This window comes from Salmo trutta, chromosome 2 (genome assembly GCF_901001165.1).
Source record: "Salmo trutta chromosome 2, fSalTru1.1, whole genome shotgun sequence".
NCBI classification, from domain to species: domain Eukaryota; kingdom Metazoa; phylum Chordata; class Actinopteri; order Salmoniformes; family Salmonidae; genus Salmo; species Salmo trutta.
Window position 1 is genome coordinate 67,015,875 of NC_042958.1, and position 26,542 is coordinate 67,042,416.

The following is a 26,542-nucleotide window of genomic DNA, read 5'->3' on the forward strand; positions in this document are numbered from 1 at the left end:
GGCTTGTTGCAAACTGTGAAGACTATTTCTTCCTAACAAAGACAGCCGACTTCGCCAAACGGGGGATGATTTAACAAAAGCGCATTTGCGAAAAAAGCACAATAGTTACACGACTGTACCTATTCCATTAACATGAATGCCTTTCTTAAAATCAATACACAGAAGTATATATTTTTAAACCTGCATATTTAGCTAAAAGAAATCCAGGTTAGCAGGCAATGTTAACCAGGTGAAATTGTGTTACTTCTCTTGCGCTCATTGCATGCAGAGTCAGGGTATATGCAACAGTTTGGGCCGCCTGGCTCGTTGCGAACTAATTTGCCAGAATTATACGTAATTATGACATAACATTGAAGGTTGTGCAATGTAACAGGAATATTTAGACTTAGGGATGCCACCCGTTAGATAAAATACGGAACGGTTCCGTATTTCACTGAAAGGAAAAACGTTTTGTTTTCTAGATGACAGTTTCCGGATTCGACCATATTAATGACCTAAGGCTCGTATTTCTGTGTGTTTATTATATTATAATTAAGTCTATGATTTGATAAAGCAGTCTGACTGAGCGGTGGTAGGCAGCAGCAGGCTCGTAAGCATTCATAAAAACAGCACTTTCGTGCGTTTTGCCAGCAGCTCTTCGCTGTGCTTCAAGCATTGCACTGTTTATGACTTCAAGCCTATCAACTCCCAAGATTAGGCTGGTGTAACCCATGTGAAATGGCTAGCTAGTTAGCGGGGTGCACGCTAATAGCGTTTCATATGTCACTCGCTCTGAGACTTGGAGTAGTTGTTCCCCTTGCTCTGCATGGGTAACGCTGCTTCGAGGGTGGCTGTTGTCGATGTGTTCCTGGTTCAAGCCCAGGTAGGAGCGAGGAGAGGGATGGAAGCTATACTGTTACACTGGCAATACTAAAGTGCCTATAAGAACATCCAATAGTCAAAGGTATATGAAATACAAAATCGTTTAGAGAGAAATAGTCCTATAATAACTACAACCTAAAACTTCTTACCTGGGAATATTGAAGACTCATGTTAAAAGGAACCACCAGCTTTCATATGTTCTCATGTTCTGAGCAAGGAACTTAAACGTTAGCTTTCTTACATGGCACATATTGCACTTTTACTTTCTTCTCCAACACTTTGTTTTTGCATTATTTAAACCAAATTGAACATGTTTCATTATTTATTTGAGGCTAAATTGATGTATTATATTAAGTTAAAATAAGTGTTAATTCAGTATTGTTGTAATTGTCATTATTACAAATAAATTGTAAAAATATATAAAACCGGCCGATTAATCGGTATCGGCTTTTTTTGGGGCCCTCCAATAATCGGTATCAGAAAATCATAATCGGTGTCACGGGCGTCGTATGAAGTGGACCAAAATGCAGCGGGAGTCTGTGTACTCATCTTCTTTTTATTGGCAGAAAGAAGGAAAACCAAAACAAAACACATGTATACAAAAACAACGACGACAAACAGTCCTGTAAGGCATACAGCTATACACGAAACAACTACCCAAAATCCCATAGAAAAAACACCCCTCTTAAATAGGACCTTCAATTAGAAGCAAGTAGGAGCAGCTGCTTCCAATTGAAGGTCAACCCAACAAACACCACAGAAATAGACATACTAGAACTAACATAGACTAACAAGAACATAACCCAACAAACCCCGAAACACTCTAAACAAACACACCCCTGCCACGTCCTGACCAAACTACAATAACAAATAACCCCTTATACTGGTCAGGACGTGACAATCGGTTGCCCTCTAATTTTTACTATTTTCTACATTGTAGAATAATAATGAAGACATCGAAACTATGAAATAACACATATGGAACCATGAGGTAACAAAAAACAATCAACATATTTTTTATATTTGAGATTCTTCAAAGTACCCAACCTTTGCCTTGATGACAGCTCTGCACACTCTTGGCATTCTCTCAACCAGCTTCACCTGTAATGCTATCCCAACAGTCTTGAAGGAGTTCCCACATATGCTGAGCACTTGTTGGCTGCTTTTCCTTCACTCTGCGGTCCAACTCATCCCAAACCATCTCAATTGGGTTGAGGTTGGGTGACTGTAGAGACCAGGTCATGTGATGCTCCATCACTCGCCTTCTTTGTCAAATAGCCCTTACACAGCCTGGAGGTGTGTTTCAGGTCATTGTCCTGTTGAAAAACAAATGATAGTCCCACTAATCGCAAACCAGATGGGATGGCGTATTGCTGCAGAATGCTGTGGTAGCCATGCTGGTTAAGTGTGCCTTGAATTCTAAATAAATCACAGTGTCACCAGCAAAGCACCCCACACCATCACACTTCCTATTAGTATTCATTATTTGTTTCTAAACCGGTATCTCTTTGTTCTCAGTTCTTTTATAACATTCATTTTTTATTTATTTAACAAGGCAAGTCAGTTAAGAACACATTTTTATTTACAATGACAGCCAACCAAAAGGCAAAAGGCCTCCTGCGGGGACGGGGGCCTGGGATTTAAAAAATAAATACAATATAAATATAGGACAAAACACACATCACAACAAGAGAGACAACACAACACTACATAAAGAGAGACCTAAGACAACAACATAACAAGGCAGCAACACATGACAACACAGCATGGTAGCAACACAACATGGTAGCAGCACAAAAACATGGCACAAACATTATTAGTCTTCCCTGTGGCTCAGTTGGTAGAGCATGGTGTGTGCAATGCCAGGGTTGTGGGTTCATTTCCCACGGGGGGCCAGTACAACAACAAAAAAAAAAATGAAATGTATGCATTCACTACTGTAAGTTGCTCTGGATAAGAGTGTCTGTTAAATGACTACAATGTAAATTATTAAGCAAAGTCAACAGCACAAAGGTCAAGAAGGTAGAAACAACAAAGCAGCCACAACTGTCAGTAAGAGTGTCCATGATTGAGTCTTTGAATGAAGATTTTGAGATAAAACTGTCCAGTTTGAGTGTTTGTTGCAGCTCGTTCCAGGTGCTGGGTGCAGCGAACTGAAAAGACAAGCGACCCAGGGATGTGTGTGCTTTGGGGACCTTTAACAGAACGTGACTGGCAGAACGGGTGTTGTATGTGGATGTACGTCATCACTGCGAACCATTTTGCAATGCGTAGCTTCAAAGATGTTGGTTTCTTTTGAGCTCATCTGTTTGATGGCGCTGTTCACGTCAGTGAATGGGAGGAACACTGTGAGCAGGTGCAGCCCTTTCCGAATCTGACCGCAAAGACATGTGCAGCGGTGGGCAATGGAGGGCTTCTAACCAACAGCAGCTGTGATCTGGAAATGTAATTGATATTCTATATTCCCCGTGAGGTAGCCACCTGCGGGTACAAACCACTTTCATATATTGGACACGAAACACTGTAATTATAATTAAGCATGTGCTGACAATTCATAAGTCATGCTAGGCCCTACATTCATTCATTAATTACATGCATAAATCATGTGTACATATGAACACAAAACTCATTATGATTCAGACCACAGTTTGTTGGTTACCTGGGCAAACATGTTGAACAGTTTGGAGGTGACCAGGAGATTTTTCTTGTCGTCGTCGTAAGTGACGTTTGACCACAACGGGATGTTGGCCCGGGTCACAACAGCCCCGGAGCGCCCGTGACACGTCTTGGCCAGCTGAGACCTGGGAAGTTAGACATAACGCACTAATAGTTGCCTAATTGATGTCATATTTGTTAACTCAATTACCCAAAGTTACTGAGGTTTCTCTCATGTCTCTCCCAGGGTTTCCCTACCTGCTCCTGGTCACTGTATTTGACACTTGCAGTTCTTGGTCAGGATATAAGGTCAATGTCCTTTTGTTTTCCTGAATCCTTTCACATCTGGGTATAAAGATACGTCTATCCTTGCATTCAACACAGTCAATCCCTAACAGTTTACAGACAGACTTCATTATTATAATTATTTTATTTAGGCTATTTAACCGGGTAGGTCAATTACAGTAAAACATCTTATTTCAACAACTACCTGGAAAAATAACTGTGTGGAGATATAAAAAGCCGGGTAAACGACTGGACCCTGAGGGCAAGGAGCAGAACAATCTGTCATTACTTTCTGCCGTCATATAGTTGAATACATAATATTTTTTAGCAAAACCAGTGGAGTTGGGCTAGTGTGGATGGACTCTCTGAGTCGTGCCCCTAGTGTCAGATAAGATGCATAGCAGAGTAGGTGGACACATATGGCATGGCAATGAATGCAGGAGATAAAAACAATATATACAAGGCTGTAGTAGGCTGTGAGTTAGCTCTGAAACTCTCCCTACATTTCTCCGCCATCAGCTTCGCCCACGACCGCCTCGTGAACTATAATCCCGACGCTGTGTGTTAACGTTTAGAAACGTCAATAATCATCGCTCGCGATACAGCTTTCGAAACGTATGACCCTTATCTTTCATCAGCGAGAAAGAATCCTTCAAATAAAAAAAACATACACTTACTGTAGCAATCTTGCACATTATCTACACAGCTATGGGTGCCTCCATCCAACGAAACTACACTTCTGCTACACTTCCCGAGTTACGCTTTCACACAGGTATTTGGAGCATTCTTGACAGATAATTAGTACAGGTGGTCGCCTCTTCCGTCTGTTTTCCATAAATAAGCGATGTAACATGGAGATATGGCCGTGTGGGAACACTAACCCTTACCCTATCAAGGTTGTAGTATCTGGGATCTACATCTGTTTATAATACTTTTTATTTATTTATTTTATTTCACCTTTATTTACTATATATATATATATATATATATATATATATATATATACACCGTTATTTACTATATATTCAGGGGCGAAAATCTGATATCAACTTTGGGGGGGACAATTACATAAAATTTTCTCAAGAGTAATTCCTGAGGGGGACACCAAAATTAGTGCTGTAACACATAGCCTACATTGTAATATGGTAAATGTATATTGAGGAACCAAAGAAATAAGGTGTTTGCCGTACTCCTAACTACCGGTACCCAAAACTACACAACTACTCACAACAGCAATACCATTGCCTTTAACAAATCTTAGTTCAGTCACCAGTTTAAGTTGAGAGTGGGGGTATCCATGGCATTTTCCAATTATGTTCCTATTTTACAAGTCAAAAAAATTGAGAACCTTTCATAATGTTGCCAAACAAAGACTCAACAAACTTACCTGAGACTCCCTGTCTCTGCCAGTCTGTCCCTGCATATCTGTCCCCAACTCTGCTGTCTGTGTGCCATCTGTTGCCTGCTCTGCCTAATGACATCATTGTGAAACATTTCCATTAGAATTTCATTTCTTTCTTATGAATATTTTATCAACTAGTCTTTGAGATATTAGGCTACTCGGGTTCTTACTTTGCGTTTTGGTGTACTGAAAAATACTCTGATGTCCGTCTTTTATTTTTCTGCCATTTTTCTACCTGGCTGGCTGGCTGGCTACACACACAGTGTGTAGGTTATTTACAGTAGGAGATGGGCTTCTATCATCTTCAATCATTCTATTTGGGCTTCGATCTAAAAGGTAGCTAGCAAATGTGAAACGGATTAAAATGGCAAGAGTTGACAGCTGTATGAGTTCACCATTTACACAACATATGCTGCAACCTTTTGTAATTTTAATCGTTTGTTTCATATTGGCTGGCTTCCAACAATAGCTGAATTTGCAAAGCTAGCGAGCACCAATTCCGTTTCAGTGGTGTTTGCTATAATCTTTGCTACCCGGATTAAATAAAATAAATAAATAAAAGTTCCCTTGCGACAATTTAGCTTTTGCAACGAGACCATTAAATATATTTAAGACAATGGTAGAAGAGAGTGTAGTTCTGTTCAGTTTGGACTTCAGTTTATCGCTAACCTTATCACAGGGACTTTGAAGCACTAACTTACATCATCTGCATGCTGATCTCTGAATAAATTGACGATAGCAAAGATTCCATCTTTGACGAGGCCACATAAATGGAATAGGTACTAGCTAGCTTAATAGTTAATATTTGCGCGCTAGCTCTGCATATTCAGCTAGTGTGTGTGCGCGATTGACTGGATTAACCTCACGTCAGTTACGTTCATTGAGTGCCTTTCAGACAGTAGACACGACCCCTCTGTTACCTTGCCAGTGGATCAAACCATTGTGAGGAAAAGGGTGGGGGGGTCGCAATCTTTTGAAACTTAAAAACGCGCTATTAAGTGTCTATAATCAGCACAATTGCTTTCATTGCGTATTATTAATATTATTTAAATTACATAGTTATGTTTCAGTGATATATTGGGGGGGACAAATCATATTTTTCCCAGGATGGGGGGGTCGTGTCCCCCCCGTCCCCCCCGGGATTTCCGCCCCTGTATATATTACTATTTAGTTACTATGCTGTTACTAAGCAGTAATGTATTACGGCAGTGTTACGTTACTACACCTAATAGGAAATGCACATGCGCACTATTGTGCCGGGGGCTGTAGAGTACTAGAGGTTTTGACTAAACGAAAAACTAACTGTACTCCCGTCTCTTGCCTGGTCATTTCTCCACAACACAAATATTACTAAGGTGTGTATGAATTGAACCTTTTCATTCTCACTGATATGATCAGATAAGATCCTTATGCTTCCATTTGGGGAGTTTCTCCCATTCTTCTCTGCAGATCCTCTTAAGCTCTGTCAGGTTGGACGGGGAGCGTTGCTGCAGTTATTTTCAGGTCTCTCCAGAGATGTTCGATCGGGTTCAAGCCCAGTCATGGGAAATCCATAGATTAGGGCCTAATGAATTGATTTCAATTGACTGATAAAAGTAAAATTGTGGCATGTTGCATTTTATATTTTTGTTCTGCTTTGACAGCAATGACAGCTGGGAGTCTTTCTGGGTGAGTCTCAAAGCGCTTTGCACACCTGGATTGTACAATATTTGCACATTATTCTATTTAAAATTCTTCAAGCTCTGTCAAGTTAATTGGTCATTGCTAGACAGCCATTTTCATGTCTTGCCATAGATTTTCAAGCCGATTTAAGTCAAAGCTGTAACTAATCCACTCAAGAACATTCAATGTTGTCTTGGTAAGCAACTCCAGTGTATATTTGGCCTTGCGTTTTAGGTTATTGTCCTGCTGAACAATTACAAGCATTCCCATAACATAATGCAGCCACCAGCCTCCTTGAAAATATGGAGAGTGGTACTCGGCGATATGTTGTATTGAATTTGCCCCAATCATAACACTTTGTATTGAGGGCAAAAAGTAAATTCCTTTACCACATTTTTTTAGTTTCACTTTTGTACCTTGTTGCAAACAGGATGCATGTTTTGGAAAATGTTTATTCTGTACAGGCTTCCTTCTCTGCAACTGTTTGAGTCACCATTGGCCTCATGGTGAAATCCCTGACCGGTTTCCTTCCTCTCTGGCAACTGAGTTAGGAAGGATGCCTGTATCTTTGTAGTGACTGGGTGTATTAATAACTTCAACATGCTCAAAGTGATATTCAATGTCGTTTATTTTTATTTTTATCCATCTACCATTAAGGTGCCCATTTTGCGAGGCATTGGAAAACCTCCCTGGTCTTTGTGGTTGAATCTGTGTTTGAAATTCAGTTTGACTGAGGGACCTTACAGATAATTGTAGGTGTGTGGTACAAAGATGAGGTAGTCATTCAAAAATCATGTTAAACACTACCATTGTACAGAGTGAGTCCATGCAACTTATGTGACTTAATTTATGTAACTTATTTAGGCTTGCCATAACAAAGGGGTTGAGCACTTAGACTCAAAGATGTTTCAGCTTTTCATTTATCAATTTGTACAAATTTCTAAAAACAGTCTCTGGCCTACACAAAATACCCCTAATATCTCAATGTAATAAATGTTTATTTAATTTGAACTGTAAGACAACAAAAGGTGGGAAAAGTAAAGGGTTGTGAGGATACTTTCTGAAGGCACTGAACAAGTTGTGGTATTTTTTCAATTGGTATTGGTGGCAATAGCGAAAAACTTCAGCACATAGTATATCGTCACAGACGGAGACTGAGCCTTGTCTGTTTTGGGTCCATTTGTTTTAATTAACATTGAAAAGGGGGAAGGGGGGTGGATGGGCGACTCATTTCTTGGTCGTCTCCTCCTCCTTTGACAAGGTCTTGATGATCTCTTCCTTCTTGGCCGCTATGCGCTCCTCTCGGCGCTTGCGGGCCTCCTTGGTCTTCGAGCGACGAGCCTCGGCCTGGTCACTGGTGTGCGAGAAACAGGTGAGAGGTTACAGAACGCAAATCAATTACAGGCCAGGTTCTAAAGGACTCCTATTCAATTAATACAGGGCTAGGTTTAAATCTGGGTTAGTCAAGAACTAAACATTTGATTTCATTGATAAACCTTTTCATCTGAAGTGAAAATTAACCATAGTCCAGGAATTATGACAGCCATATTATCATTCGTTTTGGCTAGGTAACATGCAGAGGTTGATGGGAGTTGTAGTGTCGACTTACGACAGGAGCTTCTTGCGAGCCTTGTCTGCCTTCAGCTTGTGAATGTGTTCCATTAGGATGCGCTTGTTCTTGAAGACATTACCCTTCACCTTCAAGTAGAGACTGTGGTACCTGGAGAGAGAGAGTGCACTGGGAGTTGAGGACAAGCCAAGGTTCCCACTCAAATCACAAACATTCCAGACACACAAATTCTGTGCATATTACAAAATCAGTATGTCCTATTGAGATGGTTCATTAGACGTTCCAACACTTTACCAGGGTTACATAATGTTCCCAAGGACAAAACTACAGTTCACTGATTACAAGTATCATTTTAAAGAACAGATAATGGACTTCACTACAATCTTGACTTTAAGATACTTTTGTGGTTACACTTCATTACAAAGCGATACATTTGTTCAAAAACATTGCCCAGTCTTTTCCAGGATAACATTCTTCCTCAATTGCAACCAGATGATTCAGACATCTAAGTGTAGACTCACATGTGCCTGTCGATTTTCTTGGACTCCCTGTAACGCCGCAGTAGGCGGCGCAGGATCCTCATTCGTCGCATCCACGAGAGCTTCTCTGGCATACGGGCGTTGGCTGTACCCTTCCTCTTACCTGGGCAAGGGGAGAATCATCGAATACCAACACAGCCCAGCAATAGGTCTACACCCTAAACAGGTAATTTGTTAATTAAAACCTTGTCATCATTGGATTTATAGATTTGATTCCCTCTCCTTTTTAGCACTGGTGATATATGAAAATAATATACATGAGGTCTACAGGACCCAGAAATTTTCTATCAACTGTCCAGATATTTCAATAAGTGCGTTTGTTTTAACTAGCCCGGCGCATCAATTGGGTAGAGATTGAACTTTACAACCAATGGAATGATCTTGAATGTGCAAACTCACCCCCCTGGCGAGCTAAAACAAATGCACCTTCTCAGTTCAAATGAGGGAGAGAAGGGGACAGGGAGCCACTTTGAACAATGTTATCACGGCCATGATGTTGGCTGTATGATGGGATGACGGTGTTGTGAACCTCTCTGTACCCACCTATGCCCGTGTGGCGTCCCTTGCGGCGTGCCAGCGTGTTCTTGCGGCAGCGGGCACGGGAATGCACCGTCACAGGCTTCCTGATGATCAGACCATCCTTCACCAGCTTGCGAATCTGCTGGCCTGCAGGGGTGGGGGTAGACAAGTTGATTAACTTGTATGTGGCCATCCTTGTCCCATGGTCTATTTCGGTATATGTATCTTACAAGAACACAACTATTGGTACCTTGGAACATTTCCCTGCTGCACAACACATGAACTTTCCAGAATGTCAAAGACAGACACAGGCAACAGACACAGGCAACAGTCTCCTAGCGCATTCATAGGCGCTAATTACCTTTAGCCCCTATTGACAATAGGATCTTCTGGAAACAAAAGGTTGAATTACTACACACCGTTGTGTGGTTAGGGTTCCCACACGGCCATATTTCCATGTTACAGCACTTGTTTACAAAGAAAAAAAAGACTGAAGACAGAGTACACTGTCTGTGCTAACTAGCTACTTAACCTCTGAACAACTGTGTGTAAATGGAAGATGGACCCCAGAAATGTGTTGTCACTGAAAAATACTATTGGCTGCAACTGTGTTATAACCAGTTAAAACAGTGTACAGTAAGTGTATATTTTGCATTTGTGAAATTATTTAGATATGATATGAAAGTAGAGGGCTTTGTGTTTCTAGAACAGTACCGCAAATGCGATTCGATTTTGTATTTTTTTGCCTCTAAACAGGCTTCTTTAGTACATTATTGGGCTAGTATGGAGGTGGAGTGTCTTACGGGAATTGGCGTTGGCGATCTCATTGGTTTCATTGGGGTCCAGCCATACCTTCTTCTTGCCACAGCGCAAGACGCTGGACGCCAATCGCTTCTGAAGCCTGAGCATGCTGGGTAAAGCAAAAAAAACTTGATTACCATCCAAATGAATAGCCTTCAATTGCAGACATATAAATAAGCATTACACTACCAACTAATAGCAATGGGTAGTTTGCAACACAACCAGGCTACATACCCTGATGTATTTGCTAGTTTTACAGTACAATAACAACTAACTGATTCAGAGCGGTTGGGTTAAATAGGGAAGACCCATTTTGGTTGAATGCATTCAATTGTGCAACTCCCTTTCCTTAACCAGCTAGCTGGCTTTGTAGCCTGGTCTCATAGACCTGTTGTAACATAGTACATGTAAATCCGGGAAACTCAAATTAATATGTTACGTTTGGTTTGGTTACATAAGACAGAAGATGACTTAATTTAATGCAAAAACCAATCGAGGCTGGTTGATCACGTTGATGGGTGGACATATAAGGCGAACTTCTAGCAACCCAAAGGTTGCGTGTTCGAATCTCATCATGGACAACTTTAGAATTTTAGCTACTTTACAACTACTTACAATGTTAGCTAACCCTTCCCCTAACCCCTAGCCTAGCTAACGTTAGCCAGCTAGCTAATGTTAGCCACCTAGCTAACAATAGCAATCACAAATTGTAATTCGTAACATATCGTATGAATTGCAATTCGTAACATATCGTGTTAATTGTAATTCGTAACATATCGTGTTAATTGTAATTCGTAAAATAACATACTAATTGTAATTCGTAACATATACAAAATGGATGGGCATCCACAAATATTGAATGCATACCACATACAACATAACATTTAACAAATGTGTATTTTGGCTTCACACACAGAATACTACAAAATGCTCTCAGACCAGGTTGGGCTTTGTAAAACCATTAGATTACACTGTACTTCTCTTTTAATGTGACATTACTGACATGCTGGAAAGTGCATGGAGCTCGTGGGGGCAAATTGCTAATGTCAGTAAGTAGCTAGCTAGCCAACCACAAGTATGAAAGCCACAAATGATGCATGATGACCGCTACCTAGAGATAACGTTAGTAACCTGCTGGCTAGCAAGTTAGTTAACACTACTAAAACTGCTAAAAAGACAGTGGTCCACTTTCCCTGTACATCACACGAAGAAGTCTACATAACTATTAAAACTATGCTGGTTGGCTAGATATGCACGAGCTACCAACTTTGCATATGCTAGGTTCGAGTACGAGACATGTCTCGACATGTCAGATGACATCTCCGACCGTGTACAAGTCAGCGTACAGCAACGTCAACTGTTTTAGCTAGCTATCATGTGATGAGTTCAATGAATTTGTGCCACATTCATTGCATTCATGTTACCCAAAAACAGAAATACACTGGTCATTTTAAAACGAGTAAAGTCATGACATATGTCAAGACCCTTACCTCATGACTGCGAAGCTTAGAGAAAGGAATGGCGTGTGGAGTATGTGGCCCTACCATTATAACGAAGATAAGATTGTTATCCATTATCGAGATGTGCACGGGGCTTAACTTAATTCGTGTTAATTAAGCAAACAACATGCGTCTGGTAGAATTTAAAAGGAGTATTTCTACATGGTTAAACATATTGAATCCTGTGTTACGATTATACAATAATATGATTAAGTACATTCTCACTATCCTTTGTCACAGTGGTACATTCCAAATAATACAAATTGCATTATGGGATAAGCGTACTAGAGGGAACACACCACCAGATGGCACTGTTTATCAACTTTTTGGTTCAGTGTCAACATTCCAACATCTCTGCCATTCTCTTTTGTGTGCTTTCTCAGTCACAAACTACGTTTTCAAATAAATTCAACTAATTAAATTAACCCTCAGATTTTAAAGAATATGACATAAGCACAAAACGTTGTTATTTTGGATGTTAACATTTTTTTTGGATGGTCGAGTTTGTTTTGCCCCAGGACGGTTGAAATTTCACTTACAGACTAATGGAATTGTCTAAAATGAGCAAACTTCGACCACCTCATCGCCATGGAAAATTATACAACGGGTGGTTTAAAACCGCATTCCAGCTGGTGTCTATTGCACAAGTTACCACCGGCTAAATATATGACATTAAAATTACTATTTACTCTGTTCCATCTGACTGCGCAATCCACTGTCTCATCAGCCCAGCCAGGCAATTTATAAACTATAAAAAGCATCTAAACATTATCTCACATTACCTTTAGACAAACATTTACTTTTCAACAGTGCAGATTTGTGTAAACCTTGCTGTCTGTCTCTCCGACATTTGCAACATTGTTTCAATATTCAAGTTTGATCTCCAGCTGTCCCATAGTAAGGAACGTGTCGGGAGTCGGGACGAGACAGACAAGCAGGCAGGGTTTCTCAGCCAGTCGAAACCATGAATCAGTTGGCATCATTTTTATGGATATAAACAAAGAAATGTCAATTGAAAAAAGGTCAAACGAAACGAGGTGGAGAGAGTTTGCAGTCTTTCCAGCTTCAGTTTGAAGTGATTGTGTTGGTTGTGTTGTTGGCTAACAACATTGTCCTGGCAAGAGAGCACATTTTCTATGCCAGGACAAATCGCGCCACATTAGCTCATTGTTATGGATGTATCCAAATAAATGTCACTAGAAAACAGCTTAAACAAATGCAAATGCTGCTACTTTGCTGTTATTCTGGCTGCACTTTTTTGACGTGACTGTAAGTTAGCCGTAGTTGGCTAGCTAGCAAGCAAGGGATAAGAACGTTGCCAGCCAGTATGGCAATGGAACATTTAGAACGAATGACTGGGTCACGTCAATAGATACAGAACAAAAAGACTGAACAACTGGGTCGCCTCTCTAGCGACCAAAATGATAGAACGAACGACCAGCCAGCTTGGGTAGCAACCCTAGATTTGTGTCGGGACTATATCTTGTGGAAGGATGAAATAGTATGAATAAATTAATTAAAATAACGTTTTTATTTAAAATATGTCATACCATGTCTTGTTTTGAGGTGTTTTCACTCATGTCATGTCTACGCTAATTTGGCACAAAAAAAATGCTTACAAGCTAACCAACAACTGTAAAGATGTATTTGAGAGGCACCACGTGCTCACTGTGCAAATGTATTCATGTTTTCAATAAACATTTGGATACAAATATAATTTACATGTTGTCAACAATCTAAAGCAACCCCATCTTCTTTGCCCCATAGTTGTGCACACATCGGTTTTGTTCAGTGTTGGATAAAGTACACAACATTCATCCTTGAGTAAAAGTGAAGATACTAATAGAAAATGATTCAAGTAAAAGTGAAAGTCACCCAGTAAAATACTACTTGAGTAAAAGTCTAAAAGCACTTGGTTTTAAATATACAGTTGAAGTCGGAAGTTTACATACACGTAGGTTGGAGTCATTAAAACTTGTTTTTCAACCACTCCACAAATTTCTTGTTAACAAACTATAGTTTTGGCAAGTTGGTTAGGACATATACTTTGTGCATGACACAAGTAATTCTTCCAACAATTGTTTACAGACAGATTATTTCACTTATCATTCAATGTATCACAATTCCAGTGGGTCAGAAGTTTACATACACTAAGTTGACTGTGCCTTTAAAAAGCTTGGAAAATTCCAGAAAATTATGTCATTGCTTTAGAAGCTTCTGATAGGCTAATTGACATCATTTGAGTACATTTTGGTGTACCTGTAGATGTATTTCAAGGCCTACCTTCAAACTCAGTGCCTCTTTGCTTGACATCATGGGAAAATCAAAAGAAATCAGCCAAGACTTCAGAAGAAAAATTGTAGACCTCCACAAGTCTGGTTCATCCTTGGGAGCAATATCCAAATGCCTTATGGTACCACGTTCATCTGTACAAACAATAGTACGCAAGTGTAAACACCGCGGTACCACGCAGTCATCATACCGCTCAGGAAGGAGAAGCGTTCTGTCTCCTAGAGATTAACGTATTTTGGTGCGAAAGTGCAAATCAATCCCAGAACAACAGCAAAGGACCTTGTGAAGATTCTGGAGGAAACAGGCACAAAGGTATCTATATCCACAGTAAAACGAGTCCTATATCGACATAACCTGAAAGGCCGCTCTGCAAGGAAGAAGCCACTGCTCCAAAACCGCCATAAAAAAGCCAGACTACGGTTTGCAACTGCACGTGGGGGCAAAGATCATACTTTTTGAGGAAATGTCCTCTAGTCTGATGAAACAAAAATAGAACTGTTTGGCCATAATGACCATCGTTATGTTTGGAGGAAAAAGGGGGAGGCTTGCAAGCCGAAGAACACCATCCCAACCGTGAAGCATGGTTATCCTAACTGACCAAAGACAGGGAATTTTTACTAGGATTAAATGTCAGGAATTGTGAAAAACTGAGTTTAAATGTATTTAGCTGAGGTGTATGTAAACTTGCGACTTCAACTGTACTTGCTAAAATATACTCAAGTATCAATAGTAAAAATATAAATCATTTCACATTGCTTATATTAAGCAAACTGTATTTTTGTTGCGGATAGCAAGGGGCACACTCCAACACTCAGACATAATTTACAAACATTTGTGTTTAGTGAGTCCTCCAGATCAAAAGCAGTAGGGATAACCAGAGACATTCTCTTGATAAGTCTGTGAATTGGACCATTGTCCTGTCCTGCTAAGCATTCGAAATGTAAGGAGTACTTTTGGGTGTCAGGGGAAATGCATGGAGTAAATACTACATTATTTTCTTTAGGAATGTCGTGAAGTAAAAGTTGTCAAAAATATAAATAGTAAAGTAGAGCTACTTTAAAGTATTTTTACTTAAGTACTTTACACCACTGGTTTTGTTGCTAAACAACCAACACGTCTATGCTATCACATCAGCAGCATCATGCACATGGCATGCTGCTGCTACCTCTCTCTCACTCCGACTGTACCATGACCAAATTCATAATTGACCACGAGTCATGACAGCCTGATCAGGTGCTGTTCTGGTCAATGATGTATACAAACACTAGATTGGTAATTATACTGTATGTATTGACCAATGTGGGGCTTTGACACCACCTTCGACATATTGGTACGACTCAAAAGGAGAAGTCCTGCATAGGAATTAATTAAATTCTGCAGTATTTCAATGGAAAGTTTCAAGGACAAAATTACATGTTTTTAAGTATTTCTTTGTTGTTCTAGGGACAGTAACATTTGTACTCACTTAAAGTTCTATTTTAAGGAGCATTTTCGTATATATATCTATTTTTATATATGTATGTATGTATATATATATATATATATATATATATATATATATATATATATATATATATATATATATATATATATATATATATATATATATATATATATATATATATATATATAAAAATTCAGTTCACATAATATATTCTATATAGAGTTTAAAAGTTTGCACTTACCACGCTGCGCTTTGGTCCCCTCATTACGACAGCCGTAACAGACCTACCCACCACCAAAGGACCAAGCAGCGTGGTCAGGAGGACTGGACCTGGGAGGAAATCCTGGATGGGGCAGGACCCTGGACAAGGCCTGGGGAGTATTGCTATCCGCAAGAGGAGATAGAGGCAGCGAAAGCAGAACGGTGATACTATGAGGAACAAGCACGGCAACAACGGAAGCCCAAGAGGCAGCGGCAAAAACAAATTGGGGGGGAGGGGGCACACGGGGAGATTGGCGAAGTCGGGTTTGAGACCTGAGCCAACTCCCCGTGCTTACCGTGGGGAGCGAGTGACCAAGCAAGCACCGTGTTATGCGGTGATGCACACTGTGTCGCCAGTGCGCACTCACAGCCCGGTGCGCTCAGTGCAAGCTCCTCACAGTTGCCGTGCTAGAGTTGGCAGTCAGCCAGGAAGAAGTGTGCCGGCTCAGCGTTCCTGGTCTCCAGTGCGTCTCTTCGGCCCAGGTTATCCTGCGCCAGCTCTACGCACGGGACCCCCCCGTTCACCAGCACAAACCAGTTCGTCCTGTGCCAGCGCTCCGCCCTTGCTAGGCTAAAATAAACATCCAGCCAGGACGGGGTGTGCCAGCCCTAAGCTCCAGACCTCCAGTGTGCCTCCACAGCCCAGTATACCCTGTGCCTGCTCTGCGCACCCAGTCTCCTGTGCATCTCCCCAGTCTGGTGAGACCGGTTCCAGCTCCCCGTAGGAAGCCTCCAGTGATGATCCATGGCCCAGAGCCTGTAGGGATGATCCATGGCACGGAACCTCCAGTGATGATCCATGGCACGAAGCCTCCAGTGATAATCCATGGCACGAAGCCTCCAGTGATAATCCATGGCCCGGAGCCTGTAGTGATGATCCATGGCACGAAGCCTCCAGTGATAATCCATGGTCCGGAGCCTCCAGTGATAATCCATGGCACGAAGCCTCCAGTGATGATCCATGGCCCAGAGCCTGTAGGGATGATCCATGGCACGGAACCTCCAGTGATGATCCATGGCATGAAGCCTCCAGTGATAATCCATGGCCCGGAGCCTCTAGGGATAATCCATGGCAAGAAGCCTGTAGGGATGATCCATGGCCCGGAGCCTGTAGAGATGATCCATGGCCCGGAGCCTCCAGTGATAATCCATGGCCCGGAGCCTCCAGTGATGATCCATGGCACAAAGCCTCCAGTGTTGGTCCATGGCGCGGAACCTGTAGTGATGATCCATGGCACGGAGCCTGCAGCGACGGTCCCCAGTCCGGAGCCTCCAGCGACGCTCCCCAGTCCGGAGCCTCCAGCAACGCTCCCCAGTCCGGAGCCTCCAGCAACGCTCCCCAGTCCGGAGCCTCCAGCAACGCTCCCCAGTCCGGAGCCTCCAGCGACGCTCCCCAGTACGGAGCCTCCAGCGACGCTCCCCAGTACGGAGCCTCCTGAGACACTCCCCAGTACGGAGCCTCCTCAGATGGCCTGCAGCCCGGAACCTCCTCAGACGGTCTGCAGCCAAGAGTCTTCTGCGACGGTCTGCAGCCCAGAGTCTTCAGCGGCGGTCTGCAGCCCAGAGTCTTCAGCGGCGGCCTGCAGCCCAGAGTCTTCAGCGGCGGTCGGCAGTTCAGAGCCTCCGGCGATGATCCATGGTCTGGTTCCTCTGGGGACACAGAAGCGGGGGGATCAGCGGGCGGTGTGGGGGATACGATTGTGCAGGTGATAAATTGTACAGGAAAAACCAACAAGAAATCAAAGTAGTTAGACATCATTGTGAATGCGACTAAAAGGTTTTGGGATCTGCAGGACATTGCAGGGAATACTGTCTGAAGATGTTCCCACCTTGCAGGCCCCAGAGCTTGTGTAGGGTTTTGAGTAGACATTTGAATCTGACTGAAGGAGAAAGGCGAGCAGTTTTTATTAGATTTTTTTTTAACAGTTTTCAGTTTTTGCCCCGCCTAGTTTGTAGCGGCAATGCAACTTTTTGATTGTAGTACGCCAAAAAACCTAAGAGAAGAAGAAGAAAGGCGAGCATTTTTGCTAGCTTGGAAGCCAAACATTGTGCCAGGAAAGAAAGATGGCAGAAGTGAATATTCTGTTCAAAACTGATTGCACATCAAGTGGAGATGCGAGTGAGAAGAAATGGATTACAGTAGCGAACAAAAATGAGACAAGAAGTAAAGTCTAGTAAATCTAGTAAATCCAAGGCTAGTTCTGACTTTTTTGTTGGAGTGAGGGTTTTGGAACAATGGAGTTACCTGGGAGATTCGTTTTGAGTCATATTTTGGGGTTATGTGATATATCCTGTAAGACTGGTTATAAACTGCACAGCGCAAAGAGAGAGAAAATAGGTGTCATTGTGAGTGCAGCTGAAAGTTCTGGGGGGATTTTACAGCAGCGACATCACAAGGAATCCCGTCGATTAATGTTTTGCCCTCACAGGCCCCTTGAGCCTGTGTAGGGATGTGATTTGGACTGCGAGTGCGATGAATTGATTATTCATTTTTCTTTATTTTTTATGATGTAGTGTTTTTCCAAGCTTTCCCGGTCATGACTAGAAGGGTTACGGCTTATGTCAAAGTGAAGTCACACTCATGCTCTGAACTCAGACTTTGAACAAGTCATCTACTTGTGCTGGCTGGCGCTAATGAAAAATTGTCAAATAAAGTTATGTTTATTTCTGTGAGGGAGGTGCACTTGCCGACGTGAGTTTCTTCCTACTGTATCAGCTGCATCATTATGTCGCCGGCGGTAGCTAACGTGGCCAACTTTTTTCCTCCCAAGACGTATTTATTTAGAGTAGGATAGCAGCCTACATGGGAAATATATTGTAATATTGGTACAATGATTAGTTGGTAGCACAGTGATCAAAGGAGGCTGCTGAGGGTCGGACAGACACATAATAATGGCTGGAATGGAGTAAATGGAATGGTATCAAATACATGGTTTCAATACCATTCCATTTATTCTGTTCCAGCCATTACTATGAGCACATCCTCCTCAATTAAGGTGTCCCCCAACCTCCTGTGACCGTGATACAGTTTACACAATCAATGGGGAGAGGGGAGCATGCACTATCCTTTGCTCCCATTTGCCAAGCACTGCTGTACAGCAAGGGAAATACCTTGTCAGTTGTACAACTGAAGGCATTCAACTGAAATGTATCTTCCACATTTAACCCAACCCCTCAGAGAGGTGCAGGGGGCTGCCATAATCGACATCTTCAGCACCCAGGGAACAGTGGGTTAATTGCCTTGCTCAGGGGCAGAACAACAGATTTTTACCTTGTTAGCTCGGGGATTCGATCCAGCAACCTTTCGGTTACTGACCCAACGCTCTAACCACTAGGCTAGCTAACGTTAGCTAGTGTAGCCAATATGGGTGACAGCTAAAGCAGCATGAGTATAGGGATCTTCACCGGAAATGTACAACTCGGACATTAACGTCAACATTTTTATGGGAAAAAAAGTGAGCAATCACTTTGATCAAAAGAAAAATGAATGATTCTGAACACTCTCCCAATAGTGCATGGGCCAGAAGGACAAATGTAACATATTTTAGTATGATAGCCACGTATCAAAGGTAGCTAAATGTGGTTATCAATGCATTCATTATATGTTATGACCCCTATGCGGTTAGTTGGGCCAACAGGATTGAGGGTATTTCATGTAATTTTGTATTATCAGGGAACAATCTTCTCAAACTAAGGATCACCACCTCAAGCTGAACCTCGGCAAGACGGAGCTGCTCTTCCTCCTGGGGAAGGACTGCCCGTTCCATGATCTCGCCATCACGGTTGACAACTCCATTGTGTCCTCCTCCCAGAGTGCTAAGAGCCTTGGCGTGACCCTGGACAACACAATGTCGTTCTCCGCTAACATCAAGGCGGTGACCCGATCCTGTAGGTTCATGCTCTACAACATTCGCAGAGTACGACCCTGCCTCACACAGGAAGCGGCGCAGGTCCTAATCCAGGCACTTGTCATCTCCCGTCTGGATTACTGCAACTCGCTGTTGGCGGGGCTCCCTGCCTGTGCCATTAAACCCCTACAACTCATCCAGAATGCCGCAGCCCGTCTGGTGTTCAACCTTCCCAAGTTCTCTCACGTCACCCTGCTCCTCCGCACACTCCACTGGCTTCCAGTTGAAGCTCGCATCTGCTACAAGACCATGGTGCTTGCCTACGGAGCTGTGAGGGGAACGGCACCTCCTTACCTTCAGGCTCTGATCAGTCCCTACACCCAAAGAAGGGCACTGCGTTCATCCACCTCTGGCCTGCTCGCCTCCCTACCTCTGCGGAAGCACAGTTCCCGCTCAGCCCAGTCAAAACTGTTCGCTGCTCTGGCACCCCAATGGTGGAACAAGCTCCCTCACGACGCCAGGACAGCGGAGTCAATCACCACTTTCCGGAGACACCTGAAACCCCACCTCTTTAAGGAATACCTGGGATAGGATTAAGTAATCCTTCTAACCCTCCCCCCAAAGAAATATATAGATGTACTATTGTAAAGTGGTTGTTCCACTGGATATCATAAGGTGAATGCACCAATTTGTAAGTCGCTCTGGATACGAGCGTCTGTTAAATTACGTAAATGTAAAATGTAAATGTAATTTGATATGTTATTAATTTCATAATAAATCAAATCAAACTTTATTTGTCACATGCGCCGAATACAACAAGTGTACACTTTACCGTGAAATGCTTACTTACAAGCCTTTAATCAACAGTGCAGTTCAAGGAGAAGAAAATAGTACAACACATATTAAGGTTTGAAAAAATAGGTATGGGGGTCAAAGGTCATACATGTATGCATTTTGGGTTATATTGAGTCAGAATGGACAGTATTGGGATGTGTTCTATTATCACATGGTACCCTAGATCAGTGTTTCCCAAACTGTTGGGCACGAGGGATGTCCAGATCAAATGTCCAGATCAGCTAACGTTTTTTAGCTAGGTTTTTTAGCCTATAGATGTTGTTGTAATGTTTGAGTCACTCAAATATCACATGAATAAACATTAGACATGGCAAAATGTATAAAATTGCTAAAAAATGTGCATTAAAAATGCACAATTTTGGGAACTCCTGCCCTAGATGATGACTACACCAAATTTAACACAGAACAAGGAGACCCATTGGGGAAGTTTTTAAGTAATAATAGATTTTGTCAATAATCAGTCCCATAAGCCAACTGTTTTTCAAAATGGCTGCCATTAATTTCAATGGGGAGGAACTGCATTGATTTTGCATGGCCATAACTGAATTAATAATTGGTGTAAAAGACCAAAAATGGCTTAAAATGTGTGTTACAATGAAGATAACCCAAAATGATGACCAAAGTATGTCAGAATGTATTCACACCTATTGACTTTTTCCACATTTTGTTGTGTTACAAGGTGGGATTAAAATGGATTTAATTGTAAAAAATAATCTCAAACACAACCAAAACAAATAGAAAATGCATCCAACTAATTTGTAGAGTTACAACTTTGATGTAGTCATTGCGTGCTATGAATATGGGACCAAATCCTTCACTTTTGAGTACTTTAATACACATATAAGTGAATTTGTCCCAATACTTTTGGTCACCTAAAATGGGGGGACTATGTACAAAAAGTGCTGTAGATTTCTAAACGGTTCACCCGATATGGATGAAAATACCCTCTAATTAAAGCTGACAGTCGGCACTTTAACATCATAGTCATTGTATCATTTAAAATCCAAAGTGCTGGAGTACAGAGCCAAAACAACAACAAAATTGTCACTGTCCCAATACTTTTGGAGCTCACTGTAACATGTAAGGTTAGAGAGCATAATATTAAGATCATGATGGTCAGGGACAGAGTAGATTATAATCACCAATGTTCCTTTTTAGAGATAATTTGTGTTTACCTAAATCTTTCTGGGGACTACTCAACAAATGACAGAGCACACCTTTCATTTTAGCATGATGAGTATTGCTATACAACAGACTATTACAGGTGGCAACTACTGTAGAAAACCAAGATGCTACTGTATTGGCATCTCATGGACTATTATTTCCCAGTATGACCAATTTCCATAAAACAAATATGTAGTTCTGCTATTTGTAACACTGTTGTTTCAATGATGAGTCAGTCTAGGTAAGTCATTAGGTCTGATGGCAAACATTTACCAAATCCCATGGTTTTGAAGGTGAGATCCACTCAATAGAATGTTCCATTGTTGTTTGATACAGTAATTTTCAATGAGCATGTGAACGTTCCAACTTTTCTCCTTTATCCATAGAGATCCTAATAAATTACTATTACGTTTTCTAATTCCTAATTATATGCCTTTATCAGCCTGTGACCATTGACTCCTATTCAATAAGTTATATAAAGGTGTGAAAAACATAGAATGCTTCCGTAGAGGCTATCATATATCAATTTGATCAGGGGCTTGTAGGGAACAATTTAGCACCGTCAAACTTTTGCCACACCAAAAGGAACATTTTCAAACTCTCGCGGGAGCCATCTTTCCTGCAATGGATTTGTTTCTTCTTCTTGTTCACCCGGTACAGTAGGTGGCGGCAATACACCAGTATGAAATAGATTTCTAAACTAACCTCCTTTGTTCAGTAGGTTGTAGCACAGAAAGAACAATGGGCCAGATATTTCACCGGATGTAAAAATGTGAAGCAACCGGTTCCCGTTTCCACTCACTACCAAATATGGTGATGAGCGGAAGCCCAGTGGCCGGCAGTGGGAGAAGATGGAGCGAGATGGATTTTGTCTGACATTCTGCATATTTTCCCATATAATAAACATTTGATCTCCGTACAGTTTTCTGATTCCGAAACTAGAATCTGTAACAAACCGAGTGGACAGAGTTTGGAAGACTTTGCCAAAGTAAAAAAGGCGTTTAGAAGGAGTGCATGGGCGAATTGAGTTGTTGCACACGCGCACTTTACATAGTAGGCGTTCCCTAATGGAAATATGCAAATAAATGCTAGAATGCGCCAATAGGATCTCACTTCTCGTGTTTGTCTCTGCCCACCTCCTTGCTTGTTCGGCCAACTAGGATTAATTTGCTCCCATTGGAAACGACAGGCTCTGGTCTATCTTTAAAAAAATCTTTGGTGATAGTCTGCCATTAACTCTCGAAGAAGAACATTGCGCCAACGGGGGTATATTCACAAGACATGGTGGTGCAGCTAGAGGTCGTATACAAGGTAAGACTGAGAAACTTTTTTATTTAAATATTAACGCTAGCTAATGTTGTGTTGGCTTGTCCCACGACGTTGATGAAACGGGTCGGTGCGGTTGTATGCGGGTTTCTGTATAGTGGTTCTAGCCGTTATGCTAGCTAAACTAACGGTAGCTAACCTGAGTGAAGGGTGTGAATTAGGTTCACCATTGAATGAAATAGCGTCATAGTACTAGCTTATGTTAGCTTAGCTTCAACTGGTTTTGTCTAGAAGGGATACAGATTTTGTCAAAATGTACTTTAATAACAGGTTTAGTGCATGTAAATTCTCCTATCGGCTACCTAGGCAACTTCTATCTTACGCAGCAGGTTATGATAATTAACGTATTATGTTAGGATAATTAGGATAACAACGTCAGAAAAAGGGTTAGCTCAAATGCAAAAAACTATTTTCGACGTAATTTGACAAAAGCTCTATCCCATCTAAACAACCGAGCCAACTGTGATTTGATGACCAGGCAACAATGTGAGCTAGCCTGTGCTGTATAGCTAAACACACTGCACCTGTCCTTGCCTATGCAATTTACTCAGCTATGAAGCTACTTCACGTTTTTCACACGTCACTTATGTTCACTACAATAACAAATTGCGAAATCATTTTTGTTAAGATGTCATGATCCCCCACCATGGCATCTGTCTTGTCTGGCTTCCTTTGACCTGTTTAGTGAAGATTGACAGGCAGTTTGTGAGTCGGATTAACCTAGCTAGTAGCCACCCACGCATGGATAAGATGTTTTGGCATGCAAACGACCTACTCAGCGTCCCTTTCTAGGAAGAACACATTAATATATGTATAACTGTTCAAGCTAATGAGTCCAGCTATACCTTTTCATATGTATGCCTAGCTTGTAAGATGTGTGAAAGGTCAATGTACCACATGATTTTTTTTTATTTTACCGTTTATTTAACTTGGCAAGTCAGTTAAGAACAAATTATTTCCAATTCAGGGGCAGAACGAAAGATTTTTACCTTGTCAGCTCGGGGATTTGATCATGCAACCTTGCGGTTACTAGTCCAACGCTCTAACCACTAGGCTACCTGCCGCCCCAATCGTCCTTTCAATTGAAGCATTGTTAATAGGAGAAATGATAATAGCTCTCTTAGATTGTTTTGTAAATATTGATGGCCACAGGCAATGAAGCGATCAGTGACTCGTCCATACGCGTTAACTATGAGCAAAGTCCCACACCCCTGTTTGCCTTGTGAAGCCAGATAATTAAAAAAATAATAATACTTTCAAAAATGTTATGAAGCCTGTGTTTGGTGTTATGATGGTAGTCCTACCATCAATAATTTCCTCACCACCCCTGTTTGAACACGGCAGGCCATTGACCTTTGCAAACCCAGCAGAATTCTAGTCACACTTCTGTCATCAATGTGCGGGTCACCTACTACAAGAACACAAAGGGACAATGCAGCAAAGCTCAGTATGTCATTCATTGCTTGCCTGAGCTGGGCAGGAGCAGTTTGTCTTAGTTTATGTCCTATTCGGTGATTAGCCCCCCCCCCACACACACATGCATACATGCTCACACACTTACAAACATGCACGCTTGTTGGTGTAACTATCCATTTATAAAGAGATTCTCTCAGCGTCTGATGGTGACCTAGTTCTAAACTGGAAGGCACTACCCATGGCGTGATTTTTCCGATTAATTACATTAGGAATTCCTCCCCAAGCTATCTGTCCACAAATTAAGTTTTCTTGTTTGTCAATGCACAGTGATTAGCATAAGCCTACCACAATGTTGCGCTATTATATTGCCCATGGATTTATACTGTAGCCAGGTTCATTTTAGTAATAGGCTTGATGAACTGTAGTAGCCTTTCTGCTTCAGGATCAGAAATGTATTTCAAGCCAATGCATCAGCTTCATTGAAACCGTTTTTATATAGACTTGGCATGAACTGCCAAACATAAGAAATGGAATGATCAGAAGAATAGTCTACATGTCACTCAGCCTGACTGAGGCTTGCCATTGACCTACATCAAAAACAGAGGGACAAAGGGAGCGACGGAGGGAAAGGAAAAGCGAAGGGGGGGGAGAGAAAGGCTCACTTGACTTAAATTCCACCCGGTCCCATAGCTTTGTGCCAGACCTACGTTTCTGAATAAGAATAAATCATTGTAAATAGGTTGGTAGCAACTAACCTCATGCTTGTTATACGAATGCTTTCCTTTCTTCCAGAAAGTTAAGCTTCCGGCTTACGTACAGCAATAAGGGCTTTTGTGAGGACAAACACTGTTCCGTTGATGACTCAAGCTAAAAGTCCTGACGATGGGCTTTTATGATACTGCATCTCATGTCACCCCAAGGTTGGCTTGCTGCTATGTTACAGTGAGTGGGTTCATTTGACTGCAGGACTACAGGGAAAGGCAATAGTACAGAATATGTTGCTCTTTGTTTAGTGCAAAGTTCCTCTTTCCAGACTGCCTGGGCAATGTGATAACAAGAACTTCGGCAACAGATACGTACCAGATTGGAGGAGATTGTATTCTCATTGTGCGCTGTTGTATTTTTGCTGAGCTCACTTGGAATAGGCTAACTCCCTTTTTTTGCTCAATTTTAGAGGAAAAGAGGAGAGATTTTCTGTCCATATTTTCTGTTAAACAAAGAGCCATTTTTCAAAGTAAACACAACAGGGTTTGGGTTAAGTAAATAACATTTTTTGTGCAGCAAGAAAACACATTTATTGCAATGCAGCTGCAAGAGCAATTGTCTTTTGGGGTTTACCTAGGGTTAGGCGATTCCATATCTACACAATCGCCTGTTCTCCCCTATTTATGACCTTGGATCAGATGAGACATCCCGCTGAATTTGAACTCAAAGCAGAGTGAAATTTTTAAAAAAGTCCTATGTTTACCCATTAGAGAAATGGTTAGAATGTGATTTCTGGACGTGCCATGTGTATTACCAGATTAGATAATGTAATGTCGAGTCATAGGCAAGACCTTGCCCAACAGCAGTAGACTGCCAAGTCATCATCCCAGTATTGTAGAGATTTGGAAAGGGACATTTCAAGGGTCAACAAAGGATATTCTTATTATGGCTAGTAGGGCATGGGATTGCCAGGGACCTCACGATACTTAGGTGCCGATACAGTGCATTTGGAAAGTATTTAGACCCATTTTTCCATGTTTTGTTACAGCCTTAGTCTAAAATTGATAAGGGAAAAATAAACGTTATCAATCTACAGACAATACCCCATAATGACAAAGTGAAAGGGTACTTCCTGAACAGAATCTTCTCATGTTTTGGCCTGCCAAATAAGTTCTGTTATACTCACAGACACCATTCAAACAGTTTTAGAAACTTTGGAGTGTTTTCTATCCAAAGCTAATAATTATATGCATATTCTAGTTTCTGGGCAGGAGTAATAATCAGATTAAATCGGGTACGTTTTTTTATCCAGCCGTGAAAATACTGCCCCTATCCATAACTGGTTAACAAGCGCATTCGCGAAAAAAGCACCGTCGTTGCACCAATGTACCTAACCATTAACATCAATGCCTTTCTTTAAAATCAACACGCAAGTATA

General features: G+C 41.6%; 2 protein-coding genes and 1 long non-coding RNA gene across 4 annotated transcripts in view; 1 reads left to right on the forward strand and 2 right to left on the reverse strand.

Annotated features, from left to right (window-relative positions):
* Positions 1-3,027: 3,027 nt before the first annotated feature.
* On the reverse strand, positions 3,028-4,650 carry LOC115148575 (uncharacterized). Its single transcript, XR_003866693.1, has 3 exons — positions 3,775-4,650; positions 3,521-3,662; positions 3,028-3,342 (listed from the first exon to the last, which is right to left on the reverse strand). It is a non-coding gene; the product is annotated as an uncharacterized LOC115148575 (long non-coding RNA).
* Positions 4,651-8,031: 3,381 nt separating this feature from the next.
* Positions 8,032-25,174, reverse strand: LOC115161204 (60S ribosomal protein L19). 2 transcript variants are annotated; one of them, XM_029711999.1, is made up of 6 exons: positions 25,155-25,174; positions 10,297-10,403; positions 9,518-9,640; positions 8,957-9,077; positions 8,475-8,585; positions 8,032-8,219 (listed from the first exon to the last, which is right to left on the reverse strand). In XM_029711999.1, exons 1-6 carry the CDS (start codon positions 25,157-25,159, stop codon positions 8,093-8,095), a joined length of 594 nt encoding a protein of 197 aa, XP_029567859.1. In that variant the 5' UTR covers positions 25,160-25,174; the 3' UTR covers positions 8,032-8,092. The 2 variants fall into 2 exon arrangements, with proteins under 2 accessions (XP_029567859.1, XP_029567850.1); XM_029711990.1 differs by lacking the exon at positions 25,155-25,174 and adding an exon at positions 11,785-11,877.
* The window catches only part of gpam (glycerol-3-phosphate acyltransferase, mitochondrial), a 40,644-nt gene continuing 36,919 nt past the window's right edge, over positions 22,818-26,542 (forward strand). The window contains exon 1 of the mRNA XM_029711978.1: positions 22,818-22,968. The gene's annotated coding sequence lies outside the window, so the exon portion shown is untranslated. The remainder of the gene's footprint in view (positions 22,969-26,542) is intronic.